Source organism: Monomorium pharaonis, chromosome 7 (genome assembly GCF_013373865.1).
Source record: "Monomorium pharaonis isolate MP-MQ-018 chromosome 7, ASM1337386v2, whole genome shotgun sequence".
NCBI lineage: Eukaryota > Metazoa > Arthropoda > Insecta > Hymenoptera > Formicidae > Monomorium > Monomorium pharaonis.
Window position 1 is genome coordinate 6,227,272 of NC_050473.1, and position 16,618 is coordinate 6,243,889.

The 16,618-nt window shown below is 33.5% G+C and overlaps 1 protein-coding gene across 1 annotated transcript in view; it reads left to right on the top strand.

The window, feature by feature from the left end:
* LOC105833329 (dynein heavy chain 10, axonemal) overlaps window positions 1-16,618 on the top strand; it is a 40,690-nt gene that overhangs the window by 14,362 nt on the left and 9,710 nt on the right. Inside the window, exons 6-32 of the mRNA XM_036289590.1 lie at window positions 187-706; window positions 876-1,306; window positions 1,987-2,150; window positions 3,158-3,505; window positions 3,640-4,031; window positions 4,310-4,447; window positions 4,519-4,709; window positions 4,877-5,052; window positions 5,292-5,545; window positions 6,226-6,753; window positions 7,098-7,256; window positions 7,338-7,598; window positions 8,052-8,306; window positions 8,502-8,769; window positions 8,886-9,163; window positions 9,394-9,658; window positions 10,161-10,375; window positions 10,446-10,634; window positions 10,704-10,895; window positions 11,487-11,941; window positions 12,708-12,903; window positions 12,973-13,189; window positions 13,654-13,966; window positions 14,075-14,369; window positions 14,693-15,150; window positions 15,473-15,753; window positions 16,311-16,465. Coding sequence (XP_036145483.1) covers window positions 187-706; window positions 876-1,306; window positions 1,987-2,150; window positions 3,158-3,505; window positions 3,640-4,031; window positions 4,310-4,447; window positions 4,519-4,709; window positions 4,877-5,052; window positions 5,292-5,545; window positions 6,226-6,753; window positions 7,098-7,256; window positions 7,338-7,598; window positions 8,052-8,306; window positions 8,502-8,769; window positions 8,886-9,163; window positions 9,394-9,658; window positions 10,161-10,375; window positions 10,446-10,634; window positions 10,704-10,895; window positions 11,487-11,941; window positions 12,708-12,903; window positions 12,973-13,189; window positions 13,654-13,966; window positions 14,075-14,369; window positions 14,693-15,150; window positions 15,473-15,753; window positions 16,311-16,465 — 7,594 coding nt within the window. The remainder of the gene's footprint in view (window positions 1-186; window positions 707-875; window positions 1,307-1,986; window positions 2,151-3,157; window positions 3,506-3,639; window positions 4,032-4,309; window positions 4,448-4,518; window positions 4,710-4,876; window positions 5,053-5,291; window positions 5,546-6,225; window positions 6,754-7,097; window positions 7,257-7,337; window positions 7,599-8,051; window positions 8,307-8,501; window positions 8,770-8,885; window positions 9,164-9,393; window positions 9,659-10,160; window positions 10,376-10,445; window positions 10,635-10,703; window positions 10,896-11,486; window positions 11,942-12,707; window positions 12,904-12,972; window positions 13,190-13,653; window positions 13,967-14,074; window positions 14,370-14,692; window positions 15,151-15,472; window positions 15,754-16,310; window positions 16,466-16,618) is intronic.

Here is a 16,618-nt window from a genome sequence, read left to right on the forward strand (position 1 = left end):
CTTTAATTATTTTTATGAACCAACGTAAAATTCTTTCTAAATCTATATCTAACAACATCAATGAAATCTCACATATTTTTTTACAAGAAGGCTACAAAAATCCAAAATATGTATTATACACAAATTTAACTGTTTATCTTTTAATCTGTTGTACGACTCCGATTTACAATTTCTTTCTTTTCGAAGGCTCAACCTGAAACCGCTTTTATCAGGCATCGAGCGTCAAGCAAAGGAATGGAAGCAGATTTTAGGGAATTACCTTCTGTCTGATACTGTGTTGGCAATGGGCGAATTGAAAGCTCAAATCGACACCTTTCGCGGTGAGATCGAGCTGGTAATCACCGGGCTGGACCGTTTCGTGTCGATCATGCAGGCGATCGCCGACGTGAAAAATACAGCGATCCAAGCCGAAGTGCAATTTCTCGGTTATCAGGAGTGCTTTCAATCTATGCGCGGCCACGGGATCGTTTTTCCCCCATCGGACGAAGCGATGGCGTACGAACTACAACACGACTGGGAGTCGTTGTATCTCGGAGCGCTCTACAGAGCTTCGACTTTGGAAAGCACGTTTGACAAATTTTCTGAATTGACTCAAGAGAAGATACAGCAATTCTTGGAGGAAACCGCGATGTTCGCCGAAGAATTTGAGACCATCGGTCCCGGAAGCATCGGGGACGACCTAGAGCTCGGACTGAAGAAAATGGACGTGCGTAAAATTTAAATAAGATACTCATAACAACATTTCAACAATTATCTTTTTTAAAACGTTTCTTTCTTTCTGTACAATTTGTTCGCAATTATCTAAATTTTTTGAATAAAATATTACACTTTTGGTGGGAATAAAGTTAAGAGCTTTCTTAATTTTTATTTTACAGAAATACGGTAAGCTAATCAAAAAGTACGAGGAAAGGCGATTGAATCTGATACAGTTAGAAAACTTGTTCGATCTACCGTCCACCGACTACTCAACTCTCCTCAAGATCAAAACTGAATACGAAGATATGGAGATGCTCTACAATCTTTACAAGGAGCAGAGAAGCGCACGAGAGATTTGGGCGAAGACTCTGTGGGTGAATTTGAATCCCCAGCAGCTCATCGAGGATATGGAACACTTTATAAGGAAATTCCGACAGCTGCCGAAATCTGTTAGAAGTATGAATGTTGCCCACGCGTTTGAGACGAACATGAAGGACTTTAAGAACTCAGTTCCACTTTTCATCGAGCTGAAGAACGAAGCTATGCGCGAGAGACACTGGCAAGATTTGATGAAAAGAACCGGTCAATATTTTGACATGGACCCGGATAGGTGTGAGGATGACAAATAATTAAACGGGTTCAATTATGCGTTTGAATAAATGAACAATCTGATTGAATTGCAGAAGATAATACTTAATATAAAACTTAAAGACAATGAGAGATAATATGACTTTTTATATTATATATTATTATTATTATTATTACATATAAATTGTGATAATTGCGAAAATTTTTGTATTTTTTTATTATATCCAAATATTTTTAAAATTTTTATTTGCACATTACAACAGTATTAATATGTAATGTTTATAAATTTAGAATTTATATATGTATATCTTTTAATGCTTACATATGTTATATAGTGTACATCGTGACGTTGTAGAATATTGTATTTCAGAATAATAATTGTGACATTTTTGTATAAGTTTTCAGTTAAATTGACAAGTACATAGTGAATATTATTTTCTAATCTTTTTTTAATTACGAATCTGGTTTTATAGATTGTGATGAGTGACATAATCAATTATTAATGACCAATATTAACTTATTCAAGTGAATACAGTTCGATTATAGTTTATCTTGTAAAAATATAATTAACAGACATATACAGACTTTTAAACAATATAAATATGGCGCAGGAAAAATCTTTGATAGAGGGGTAAGCTTCTGGCCAATCAATATATTTCTTCTCGATTCTATAAATATGTAATAAAAATTGGGTTATTTCAGATTTACTTTAGAAAATATGTTTGCTATGGAGCTAGGCAAGTATCAAGACATCGCGCAAGATATTGTAATGCGCGCCGTGAAGGAGCTTGCGATAGAAAGAGGCTTGAAGGAATTAGCGGAAGTATGGAAGTCCATGGAATTCAATATGGTAAAACATTACAAAGGTATTAGCTAAAAATCTTAATTATTAATGGACTAAATAAGGCGTTTATTGCAGAGATAAAGATTTCTTTAGATTTAATAAACAGTTTTGTTCGACTATTTCAAAAAATATATTTCTTTATTTTTAATAAATTTTTCTTTGGTTAAATACATTTTATTAAATCTAAAGAAATATATATAAAATTTTGTAAAAACAAAGAAATATATGCTTTGAAAATAATTAAATAAAATTGTTTTTTTTTTTAATCTAAAGACATCTTTCTTTTTGTTCACATTTCAAGCTATTTCTGTAAAATATTCTAAATTTTTATTTAAACTTTATCCTATTTTATGAGATTTTATTAGAAGTTATTCTATTAGAAGTAAGTTATATAATCTTAGGATATTTCTCTCTCTCTCAGAATTTATATATATGTTCAAAGAATTCTAGAAGATGTAAACTTTCTTATTTTTGAAAAGTGTTTTAATTCGTATAAAAAAAATTAGTAATTGAAAAGTTATAAAGTTATTTTTAAAAAACGTTCTAAAAAATTTTAAAGTTTACATAAAAATTTTGAAAAATTATCTATAAATTTCTGAGAAAAACTTTCACCAGGAATAATTCAAATTGTAATGAGTTGTATAAATGTTAAATAACAAAATAATTAATTCTATATACATATAATATAATTTATATGATAAATTGCCCAAGTTTAAACAGAAATATAAGTACCTTAAAAAAATTTCAAAATAATAAAAAGTCAAAGTAACTTATAATAAATAATGGTTATTATGTTATAAGTACGTTAAAGTATTTGCGTCACTGCATAATGACAGGCTAAATACATGATTTTATAAGTAGTTACTTTGTCATTTAATAACGGAGATATTACAAGTGGCCATTATAGTTACAAGGACTATAATATCATTTTCTCTTCTACTCTTACCGGTCACAAAACTGAAGAAGTAATTAAACAAGAAAGATGTATATTCACACACATGTATACAATCTCACGATTGCATTTCTCAGGTACAGAAGATCGTGGTTTTATTCTTGGTCCACTCGACGAATTAAATCAGGTACTCGAAGACAACATGCTGACCGTTCACAGCATGGCAGCATCGCAATTCGTCGGACCGTTTCTCAACGTCGTTCAGAAATGGGAACACACGATGCACACAATCTCCGAAGTTCTGGAAGTGTGGGTGGACCTTCAGCGAAAGTGGCTGTATCTCGAGGGCATCTTCGTGGGCGGCGATATTCGCCTTCAGTTGCCGGGAGAGACAAAGAGATTCGATGATATCGATCAAGCCTATAGAAAAATCATGGCTGACACGTCGAAGAGGCTTAATGTCTTAGAATGTTGCATGGTTCATGGTATTCAAGAGAAATTAATCTTAATTATTAATACAAAGTAAACAATTACACGGAGGAAATGAAATAATCTTAAAAAAAATTAAAACAAATTAATTATATAACTTTCACGGTTATTTATTTGTTAATTCGCTCAGGTCGAAAGGACGAGTTCGAAGCCATGATAGCGGCCCTTGAGAAATGTCAGAAATCTTTAACGGAATACTTGCGCAACAAACGCATTATATTCCCGAGATTCAATTTTATCAGCGACGACGAACTACTGAGCATTCTCGGCAGTGGCAGTCCAACGGCAATTCAGGAACACGTAGGAAAGATGTTCGATAATCTCGATAAGTTCGCACTGGTATCAGACAATGTGGACAGTCCGATAGTTACGGGCTTCGTGTCCTGCGAAAGAGAAATTATGGATTTCAGAAACCCAGTATCCATGGAAGAGCAAATTGAAATCTGGTTGTGCTCGGCTGTCGAGGAAATGAAGAGATCGAATCGATATCTGACGAAGAAAGCGGTCTACAATTACGGCAAGGTTTATATTAAATTGTTGCATACAACTTCTATTCTTTCTTCAAACAAATTTGTTTTTTTTAACATTTCGTATAATAAAAATAAGATTTTTACGCGACTAAAATACTATCATAAAAACAACTATTTTAAATAGAATTTAAAAAATTGTATTTTTAAAAACTCATAAAGAAATACAAAGTTCTTAAAACATTAAATGAATTAAGGCCTATTTATTTAGCCAAGGTGTCTTACAATAAAAACAACAAAGCTACATTTATAAACAATAAGACACATTTGTAGGTACGAAGACCAAGAACAGAATGGATACTCGAGTTTCAAGGAATGATGGTCCTTGTAGCCAATCAGATATGGTGGACTGCAGAAGTTGAAAATGTTTTCGACAAGATATCCCAGGGGAATAAACGCGCCATGAAAGAAGTAATGCGTCCAAATTTTACTTATAATTTGTCATATCTGAATAAAGATATATATATTTCCTTTATATATAGTATTTACAACAACTCAACACACAATTAGATGAAGTGGTGACGCTGATGGGCACCGACACGCTCACAAATAATGACCGAAAGAAGATTGACATGGTTTTGACTATTGATGTGCATATTCGTGATATTATCGAGAGTTTTGTTAGAGACAGCATTGTAGATCCGACTGAATTCGAATGGGAGAGCCAATTAAGGTAAATTTTTTGCTGTGCAAACATATACACTTGAACATAATAGATATTAAACGAAACGATTTAATTGTAATAATTTTTTAGACAATAAAAAGTTAATAAATATTCTTTATAAAGGCATTATTATATTTTTTATTATCATCTACGACAAATTATTTTTGCATGTATAGATTTTACTGGGTTCACGATCTGGACAACGTATGGATGAATCAATGTACGGGCACTTTCGAATACGGTTATGAATACATGGGTCTTAATGGCAGATTAGTAATTACGCCTCTGACGGACAGGATATACCTCACTATTACGCAAGCCCTTTCGATGCACTTGGGCGGTGCACCAGCGGGTATGTAAAGCATATGCATATGACAGAATTACAAATTTTTCGAATATAAGTGTAACAGCTTAGCCCATCTCATAATAAAACAAATTTACAAACTAGAGTATAATTATGCAGAAATGGATTAAGAAAAGTAAAATATTAATGAGATTCGAAGATATCAGTATAAAATCGAATTTCTATTTGTTTTAATTATTTAATAGTCTAATAACAGTTGATAAAATTGTGGTTTGTTAATTTTTAAGGTCCCGCTGGGACCGGAAAGACTGAGACGGTGAAGGATTTAGCGAAAGCTCTGGGGCTCTTATGCATCGTAACCAATTGCGGCGAGGGAATGGACTACATCGCGATCGGAAAGACTCTGAACGGTCTCGCCCAATGCGGGGCATGGGGTTGCTTCGACGAGTTCAATCGTATCGACAGCTCTGTTCTTTCCGTTATCTCGACCCAGCTGCAAACTATACGCTCGGCGCTGCAAGTTAAGGCTCAAAGATTCACGGTATATATTTTATTAAAGTTGGAAAACACGAACGTGACAATAATGTAAACTAGAGCTACAATCACATAAGAAACTTATTTGTAAATTGCTTTAAATAATTTTGACGAAAGTAAAATGTTCTGTGTAGAAAAATTCTATAAAAATATATATGGTCTAATCTATTATAAAAATTGAGATTAACGAAAGCGTATATTTGAGACAGTTGGAATTTTATTTTTATTTTTCTGTGAAATTTTCTTCTCTCTCTTCCTCTTTCTTTGATTTAAGTTTATATTATTTTCAAGTCTATACTACTTATATACATAGAAAGAACGTTTTTTTTTTCTAAAATGTGTAAAAATTAAGCCAAATGTACATCTAAAAATAAATATACTATCTAATTATATTATACATTTAATCTAGTTGCTAGAATGTCAAAATTTTTTGCAACATTTTTTACAGCATACTTAAGCGTTCTAAACAATTATTTAGACGATTTAATATAATTATTTTCAGATCTGTTGTCTAATTTTTAAATACTTCAGCACTGTTTTTTTTTTCATGTAGTCCCAAATGTGATTGTATTAACTTTTCTGTTAGTTTATATATGATAAATAAACTTCTATTATATTAAATATAAATTTCTATGTTTCTTTTACATTTATATTTTATTCCACAATAATAAAAACATTTTTCAAAAGTTTGAGAACCAAGATATCGTATTGGACTCTAAAGTGGGGATCTTCATCACCATGAATCCAGGATACGCTGGTCGCACGGAATTACCGGAGTCCGTTAAGGCCCTTTTCAGACCAGTGGTCTGCATAGTGCCAGATAACGAGCTAATCTGCCAGATCAAGCTCTTCAGCGCCGGCTTTCTTACAGCAAAGTTGCTCGCGAAGAAGATGACTGTTTTGTACAAGCTGGCGAGCGAGCAACTAAGCAAGCAAACGCACTACGACTTTGGCTTGAGAGCTCTTAAATCCGTGCTTAATATGGCCGGCCAGCTGAAGAGGACTTCCAGCGATTTGCCCGAGGACGTCGTGCTGATGAGAGCTCTCAGAGACATGAACTTATCTAAGTTCATATACGACGACGTGCCTCTCTTCCTGGGTCTCATCAGGGATCTCTTTCCTGACTTGGATTGTCCTAGAGTGCACTATCCAGACCTTAATAGGGCGATTGAGACGGTACTGAGGGAACATGGCTATATCGTTTTACCTGAGCAAGTAAGTGGTTCTTCAAATTTTTTATACAAAAAGAACGGAACGAAGAATTCGCTAAAGCATCTAGAAATTTAGCTTAAATCAGAAATACAAATCAGAAATCTGTTTGACCATTAAAATAGTGTGGAATGCTCATGATAATGATGTTAAAGTTTTGACACTCTAGCAACCAGCTTAGCGTACACGCAATTATTTTGTTTAACAAAATTATTTTAAGATCAGTAAAATTTTTTGATACTTCAGCAAAACCTTTTTTTCCGTCTAACGTATCATATACGTATTTACGTCATAGATTTTGAATTAACAAATTAAATAGGAAGAAATAATAATGCAATTGCTATCCATAGGTTGATAAAATCATTCAGTTATACGAGGTAATGATGACCAGACATTCGACGATGATCATCGGTCCCACTAGTGGTGGTAAGACAGTGATTATAGAAACGCTCTGCAGGGCTCAGACGCACCTTGGTCTACCCACGAAGCTGCACATTCTAAATCCTAAGGTGAATAATAATTAATCATAGCGTTTGTTAATTTTTATCTTAAATTTTTTCTTTTAATTCTTGTGTTTCTTGATTCAAAAGGCTTGCACCGTCGTTGAATTGTACGGAAGGCTCGAACCTACAACGCGCGATTGGACGGATGGTCTGTTGAGCAGTATCTTTCGCGAAATTAATCGACCCCTGGATCTCGGTAAGGATGAACGAAGATACATACTTCTCGACGGAGATGTCGATGCGCTGTGGATCGAAAACATGAACTCGGTAATGGATGACAACAAGCTGCTGACTCTGGCCAATCAAGAAAGGATCAAACTGCAAAGTTATTGCAGTCTGCTTTTCGAGGTAGTTTAATGTAAATTTATTAATACTACACAGAAAAAAAATGTAATACAGCCAATAACATATGTGATTGCGGGCTGCCAACTACATAAAATACTCAATACAATAATATTTGCTATTAATGCAAGTACAATGTTGATACTGCAATAGCATATATTATTTTATTGAGTATATTTTTAATTGGCAGCCCGCAATAACATATCTTATTGAATATATTGCATTTTTTTTTCAGTGTATGAATTGTCTATGTGATAAAAAGCAATAGTTTAAATTTTACAATAGTTAAGTTGATATCTAAAATTGCAATTAATTTTACAGCCGGTTTGTATGTAAAAATAGTAGTTGAATCATCTGATTACAATACAGCAATAAAAAAAAATTACAAGCGTAACAAATTTAATAAATTAAAGAAAGGTTTGGATGCTTTTACATAGTAAATTAATTCTTGTGTTGAAGATAAGCGACTTGCAATACGCTTCACCTGCGACGGTTTCAAGAGCGGGTATGGTCTATGTAGACCCGAAAAATCTGGGCTACCAGCCGTACATGGACAGATGGATACAGACGAAAAGCAAAGCCGATCAAGATTTTCTTCGAGAAATGTGCGAGAAATACGTGCACGGCTCACTTAGGCTCATCACCGAAGGAATGTTGGGTTTTGAAACCGCCAAACCGCTTCGAACTATCATACCGCAAACTGAACTCAATATGGTAATCATTGAATTGACCCTAGGATTATCGATTTGCAGGCAATCACAATTATAGTGATGATTTAATTAGTCGCATTACATTTATAAGAAACGAGAAAAAAACTATACTTAACTGAAAAATTTAGAACTCGTTTTATTCTCTTTTTCTGCCGATATTTTTTTTCTATCGATTAATATCTTTTTATGACTTCTAAAGGTAACTCAATTTTGCTACGTATTCGATGGCTTGTTGTCATCGTTGAAAGACGAATTAGCAAAGAAGAAGTCGGAAATTGATCGAAAAGAAAAGGACAATTTATTGGTGACTAAAGAAGAGCTCTGGGAGGCGATGTACATTCAAGCGTGTTATTGGTCGTTCGGTGCATCTATTGTGGACGAGGCACGCTCTAAGTTCGATGAGTATATAAAAAAGACATGCGGTCTTACATTAACGCAAGACACGTCCGTCAAACCGGCAGCCGCTAGTAAGCTTAATAAAAAAAAAAGAAATCAGTACAAGAAATACAAAATTAAATTAAACTTTAATTGAATTAATCTTCGTTCTCGTTGACTAAAAATCTAAATGGCTATACTCTGTCAGGATATATACCCGTGTCATTTCCAACCCTCTACGACTATGTGCTAAATTTGAAGAAAAACGTTTGGATGGCATGGAAATGGTTGGTACCGGCGTATTTTCACGACAGGCAGAAGAACTTCTCGGACATTTTAGTACAGACAATCGATACTCTGCGCACCACGTGGTTTATTGATCTCATGAACAATCAACAGAGACCGGTACTGTTGGTCGGGGAAACTGGCACGTCGAAGACGGCCATTATTCATGAATTTCTAAGGAACTTGAACCCCGAAAGATTCGTAAGTGAATCACCAATACTGACAATGAGAGAGATTAATTGAACTATTTATTAATAATTATTCTCTATCCAGCTATGTCCAAAAATTATTTGGCATTCTAATTTTTTATCTTAATATTTATAAAAAGCCGCATTTTATTCAAATAATTTTGTCAATAAAGTAATATAAGACATATAAATAATAAGACGAACAAAATTTATATTTTATGACAAATACTTTGTGACAAATAGGAGCAGCTTTTAATTAATTTTTCCTCGAGAACCACTTCGATGGATGTGCAGAGAAATATTGAATCAGTAGTGGATAAAAGATCAAGAGAAGTATATGGGGCACCACCCGGAAAGAAATTAATAGTTTTTATCGACGACATGAATATGCCAGTTGTCGATATTTACGGAACGCAGCAGCCCATCGCATTCCTTAAACTATTGTTTGAGAGAGGCGGCTTTTACGATCGCGGACGTGATTTGAATTGGAAGTACTTGAAAGATATCTGTAAGTAAATTTTATGCAAAATCTTCCAAAAATAATATTTCTTTCAAAAACAATGAAACATTGAACTTTCATTTCTTTCAAAAACGTGTCGATTTCATTATCAATAATTTCATCAAATTTTCTATATAATTTTATCAATTTCTTATAATTTATTAATGGCAATAAAGATATATATATTTAATATATTTCCAATATGTTTGATTAAAATAATTATAGAAGACTTTAATCTTAGCATCACAAATGCATTTTCTGTACAGTTCTACAGAAAGATCAGTTTTGCTTAAATATCTACACATTATTTTTAATAACCAAATAGAAAAAATATTATGTTAAACCATCTGAACTATTATCGCCGTTAGCTTTTTAAATTGATGGTTACTAGAATACGTCAAAATTTTTTGCAGAATTTTATTGCCATTGTTCTTGTGCACCCTAAATGTATAATTCTTTCTGTAGCCTAGCTCAATTTTTATATATTTTAGCAAAATCTTTCTTTATGTAGGTTATTTAGCAGCCATGGGAGAACCGGGTAGCGGCAGGAATGAAGTCGATCCGCGATTTATCTCGATGTTCTCGATTTACAACGTGACTTTCCCAACGACCAAGACCCTCCATCACATTTACACGAGTATCCTGTCCGGACATCTACAAACATTTTCGGAGGCAGTTCAGTCCATTGCTAACGGACTCGTACAATTGATGTTGGAACTTTACGAGGTAGTTGCGCGATACGTTATGGCGTTATTTTCTTAAACGAGATACATATCAACAGCATAATACTATTCAGTCAGTTAAGAAGCGGTTACTGCCGACACCGTCCAAATTCCACTACATCTTTAACATGCGAGATCTCTCGAGAATCACGGCCGGATTGCTCCAGAGTTATCCTGACTTCTATCCAAGCGCGAAGCAGTTTGTCAGGCTCTGGAGAAACGAAATCACCCGAGTTATATGCGATCGTCTCATTAGCGTGCAGGTAACGCAATTAAATTCTTCTACTCTCTTTCGGTTTATTAAAAGCTTTATATACTTTTTGATGTTCCAGGACGAGAACTTGGTAATTGAGCAACTGAATGAAAAAATACGGAATTATTGGGACCTAGAACCCGAAGTGGTTAAGTACAGTTTAAGAGACCCGATACTCTACGGCGATTTCAGGAATGCCTGCAACGAGGATGAACCTAGGTTTTATGAGGATCTGTTGGATTACGAGGCGGTTTACAGCTTGTTTCTAGAGGTCAAGCTTCTTCTTCTAATGTAAATTTTTTAAATTATTCCTCTATGCTCCATTACTATTTGACCTGCTCATTCAAGCAAAGTCGCTATTTAATCAAGACGTTAAAAAATTATTTTTAAACAAGGTACAGTTTATTTAATGTTACCAATGCGTAACAAGGCATTTAGTTGATTAATCAAAACTAAAAATTTGCTACTAACTAATCAGAGAATGCTTCAAAGTATTTGTAGATTTTGGTGAAAATTTTTTTTTAAATTCTTTATAATTTTTATATATTTTTTAGAATTTCATAATTTTGCAATTTTTGCGAATTAAGAAAATTTTTCAGAAATACTGAAAAGAATATATATCTTATTTATAATTCCTTACATACGTGAATTTTGAAACATTTCAAGATTTTCAAGATTTCTCACCTTCTATAATTTTTGAAAAATGATAACATATGTAGAAAAATTTAAATCTCTATTTTTTGAAAATCTAAGGTATTTTTTGAAAAAAACGTAAATATAAAATACTTTTAAAAATATTATAAGAATTTTTTTCATGAAAAGCAAGTGAGTCGTAGCTCAAATCTGTTTATGCTATTTGTAGATTTTCGAAGAATACAACGAGAGGAACAAGACTAAACTGCACATGGTTCTCTTTAATGATGCATTAGAGCATCTGACCAGAGTGCACCGTGTACTTCGAATGCATCGCGGTCACGTGCTGGTTATCGGAACGGGCGGTAGCGGCAAGAAATCTGTAATAAGATTGGCGTCATTCGCTGCCGGTTACCAGCTATTTCAGATCGTCCTGAGTCGCGGATACAACGAAGCGTTCTTCCGCGAGGACATGAAAAATCTGTACAACATGGTCGGGTTAGAGAACAAGAAGGTCGTGTTCATGTTCACATCTGGCCACATCAAGGACGAGAGCTTTCTTGAGTTGGTGAACAACATGTTAACGGCGGGCTTCGTGCCAGGTCTTTTCAATGACGAAGAGAAAGATACGATCGTTACTTCCTGCAGAGGGGCAGCGGTTAAAGCAGGCTTTGATATTTCAAAGTAAGCAGACATTTGTCGTTCAAGCAATTTAATTTTGTTTCTAAATTCTTTGGCCATTTCTTAAAACTCACTGCACTAATTGTGAGAGAAAAGTATTTGATATTTGTGGCTACAATTATATGTTAAAATAATTATGGTTATCATGATCCAGTTTTATAGTTATTATTGCTATAATGTTAGTAATAATAACATATAATATATTACATTGAAAACTACACCAAAAAATAATTATAATTACTATAATTTAAACATAGTTGGCATTAAAAAATAAATTATAAATTATAGTTGTTTTTAGAGCTATATTTTTAGAGCTATATACTCATTATAAATTATAGTTGTTTTTAGAGCTATATTTAACTACATTTAAATGTTGATAATTACAGCTATTTTTTATTTTATTCGATGTAACACATTATATATTATTATTAACATTGTAATATCAGAGTCACAAGAAAATAATATTACGATTTAATGTAGTTTTAAATAATAAATAAAGAGAGAGAGAGAGAGAGAGAGAGTACAGAGTTTCGTGCATAAAACTTTATTATATTATTGATATTAAGTGATAAATTAAATTAACAAAATTACTCTCTTTACTCACATTATTTATAAAAATAAATTTATATAAATACTTTCTAAATTCTAAGAATAACAATCATGAAATGGATCTCTCAACCATAATTATTTTAACATTTAATTATAATCGCAGACACTAAGTATTTTTTTTTCCAGTGCGTGTTTAAAAAAAAAGTATTTTTGGCTCTAGGAAAAGCGTCTGGTCGTACTTTGCCAAGACGTGCACCGCAAACTTACGGATAGCGCTGGCGATGAGTCCATCGGGCGATGCCCTGCGGACGCGATGTCGCAATTATCCTGGCTTGATCGACAATACCACTATAGACTGGATGTTTCCGTGGCCGCAGCAGGCCCTGGTGGCGGTGGCAAACGTTTTTATCAGAGATGTAAGCAAGAGCGGATAGACGAAAGAAACAATCAAACGCGACACGAGGCGATCTCTTTTCTTTTTCTAGAGTCCAATTGTGCCGCAGGAGTACAATAAGGTAATCGTGAGTCACATCGTGCACGTGCATACATCCGTATTACAATATACAGTGGACTTCGCGACGAAACTGAGGCGACGAAATTATGTCACGCCAAGGCATTTCTTGGACTTCATCAACACTTATCTAAAGCTGATGGTGGAGAAAAAGAACTTCATAAATTCACGTCGCGCGCGCCTTTCCGGAGGTAACTGCAAAATCTCTTTATAAATTATCTTAATTTTTATTTTATTTCTATTTTTTTGCAACCCTCTAGCGATCAATATCGCATATTTCCAATATTTACCTTCCACGTAAATATATAAGATGTATTAATAAATTTGGGACTTGTACCGTTCAGTTATACTTCAAAGTAAAATTGATTATAGAAATATATTGCAACCAGACAAGCTAATCGTAAAAGAAATTAAAATAAAAAAGTGAAATATTAATTCTTTATTTACAAAATATTTTTTATTAAAATTAATCAAAAAAGTTTTTAATAACAATAAAGCTATGCAGGCTCTGACACAATAATAATAGATTTAAGTATTTTTAACAAATTTTATTTTCTGCATCTTGTCTTTTATTTTTATTCTAGAAAAATTATATCTTTCAATATAAAAGAGGCGAAGCTTTCTTTTTTCTTACTAAATAAATATCCTTTTTTAGGACTGCAGAAGATCATGGAAGCTTCGGTGTCGCTGACGGAACTAAATAAAGTCTTGGATGTGCAAAGAATCAAAGTGAATGATCAAACACGAAGTTGCGAACAGTTGCTCGCGTCCATCGGCGAGAGTACAGACGTCGCGATGGAGAAGAAGCAACTGAGCGAAGAGAAAAGGAAGGAAATTGAGGACAAGAAGAAAATGATAGCCAAAGAGGAAACTGAAGCCAGGCAGGCTCTGGCGGAGGCCCAACCGGCTCTTGATGCGGCTAAACTTGCACTGAGCGAACTCGATAAAGCTGATATCACCGAGATAAGGTTCGACTTTGTTCAACTTATCAGCTGCTCAATATTGAATTTAAAAGAAAGATGCATAATAAACTTTTAGAAGATATTAAACTTTCTAATAAATCAATAACACTTTAGATCTTTCGCCACTCCGCCCGAACCGGTGCAGATTGTTTCGGAATGCGTTGCGATACTTCGGAACGTCAGAGACGTGTCGTGGAAAGGAGCGAAAGGCATGATGAGCGATCCTTATTTTTTGAGACACTTGCAGGAAATGGATTGCGATCAGATTACTCTGCGGCAACAGCAAGCAGTTCGGACGCATTTGAAGAAAACTGATAAGCTAGATCAGATGCAGTTCATTAGTAAAGCGGGATACGGCTTATACAAATTTGTGCTTGCTGTTCTGGATTACTGCGCCGTTTATAGAGAGGTATTCACGGAGTTTTGTAAACTTTAATCGATAATTTATCTGTTAATTTTTGTCTGAAATCTCTATCCTTTATTTTTATTTATTTTTCTCCTTCTAATCTTCTCCTTTCAGAATTTTATAAAAGATATTTATTTCTTTAAAAATTTTAGATTTTTTGTTATTTCTAAAAACTATTAAAAAATTTTTTTCTAAAAAGCTATAAAATTATACAAAAATTCCGCCAAATTCTGAAGAATTATCTGAAAAATTGTGAAAAAATGTTCACCAGGGATATTTATAATAAATCCTTATGCAAATAATTTACTTTTGGTTTGCTATTTCAGGTGAAGCCAAAAATCGACAGAGTTCAGGAGCTCGAAGCGGAATCCGAAAAAGCCAGGCGCGCGTTGGAAAAGGAAGAGAGAGAATTAAAACGATTGGAGAAAATGATCCAGGAATTAAACGCGAAGTACGATGTCGCGATGAACGAGCGACAGAATCTTCAGGACGAAACAGACTTGCTGCAACGACGTCTTATAGCTGCCGACAAGCTTATCTCCGGATTATCTTCCGAGAATGAACGATGGCGGAAGGATCTGCAGGTTCTTCAAGATGATATGCAGAAGATTACGGGAAATTGTTTGCTCGGAGCGTCGTTTTTGACCTACAGCGGGCCGTTCTCCTACGAATTCAGGAATGAAATGTACAGCGACTGGCGGAGGAGCATTTTAGAGAAGAAATTACCCTTATCGATCCCCTTCAAACTCGAAACGCAACTAAGCGACGACGTTGAAATTAGCAGGTAAATGAGATTGTATTTGACTATAAAATGATGTACATTTTAAATCTCTATACACAATTAATATCTGCGTAATAAAGTATTACATTAAACATTATAATTTTATATATAATATTTGAATTATAATTGAATATAATATTTTCCTCGTGTATTAATTACAATTAATTACAATTTGTTAATAAAACATTAAATTTCAAAAAATTAGGAATGAAAAAAAAGCGTGTTTTATCTCGTTGACCAAATATTCATATAAATATTCAGATAACTTGATATAAATGACGAAATTTGCTTTTCTAATGTAAATATTAAAACACAACACCTGTAGATGGAATTCAGAAGGTCTCCCACCGGACGAGCTATCCGTGCAAAACGGTATACTTGCCCTGAAAGCATCCAGATTTCCATTTTGCATTGATCCGCAGCAGCAAGCGTTAAATTGGATTAAGAAGAGGGAACAGAAACAGAACTTGAAGATTCTCTCCTTTACAGACGCGGATTTTTTTAAGCAAGTCGAATTGGCTATTAATTATGGTCTGCCTGTGCTTGTTGAAGATGCCGACGAGGTTGATCCCATCTTGGACAACGTCTTATCGCGAAATATTCAGAGTAAGATACAAAATTCAAATAAGTTCATAGATCGATATAATTGTAATGCACGCAAACTTGGAAATTATTCTACCTTCATCGATTTGTCTTTTAGACATAGTTAGAAAATTTATTTTAAATTTAACGTATATTGTCTCAAATGTTCCTCTCAAATTTTTAATACCATAATATATACAAAACTAATACAAATAATATTACGAAAATTAATACAGAAAATGTAACAGTTTAACATAATTTGGAAACAAAATTATATATTTATATTTTTTTTGTAAAATTAATATTTTTATAATATCTGAAAACGTATATTTTGTTCATTTATTTTGGAATTAATATTTCACTACTATTATTTTTGTTACTTGTCTATTTACCCATAAATTGTATTATTTTGACACAAAAAAATATTGAATATCAATTTAAACTAATAAGATCTTTAAATAACAATCATATTATGTTAAATCAACACTCGGGTGTGTTAAAAATGTTAAAAATGTTATTAACACAAAAATTTTAATAAAAACCGTTTTTAACATAAATACAAAACGTCTTCTACTGTGTAGCCGCTGCGGGGCGAACTTTCGTCATTCTTGGTGATAAAGAGGTAGATTATGATCCACGATTCCGAATATATTTAACAACGAAAATGACCAATCCGATGTTGGATCCTGCCTTGTATGCCAAAGCAGTTGTTATCAATTACATGGTCACCACAGCAGTGAGTAAACTTTAAGATCCAGTTATAAATTGTGACTACAACATAATTGTGTAATTCTTCAAGTCATAATTACCTTATAATTATCATTATATTGTATTTCAAGAAAATACTTAAACAAAACTCTTCTTTAACTTGAAGAGCTATCAATATTTC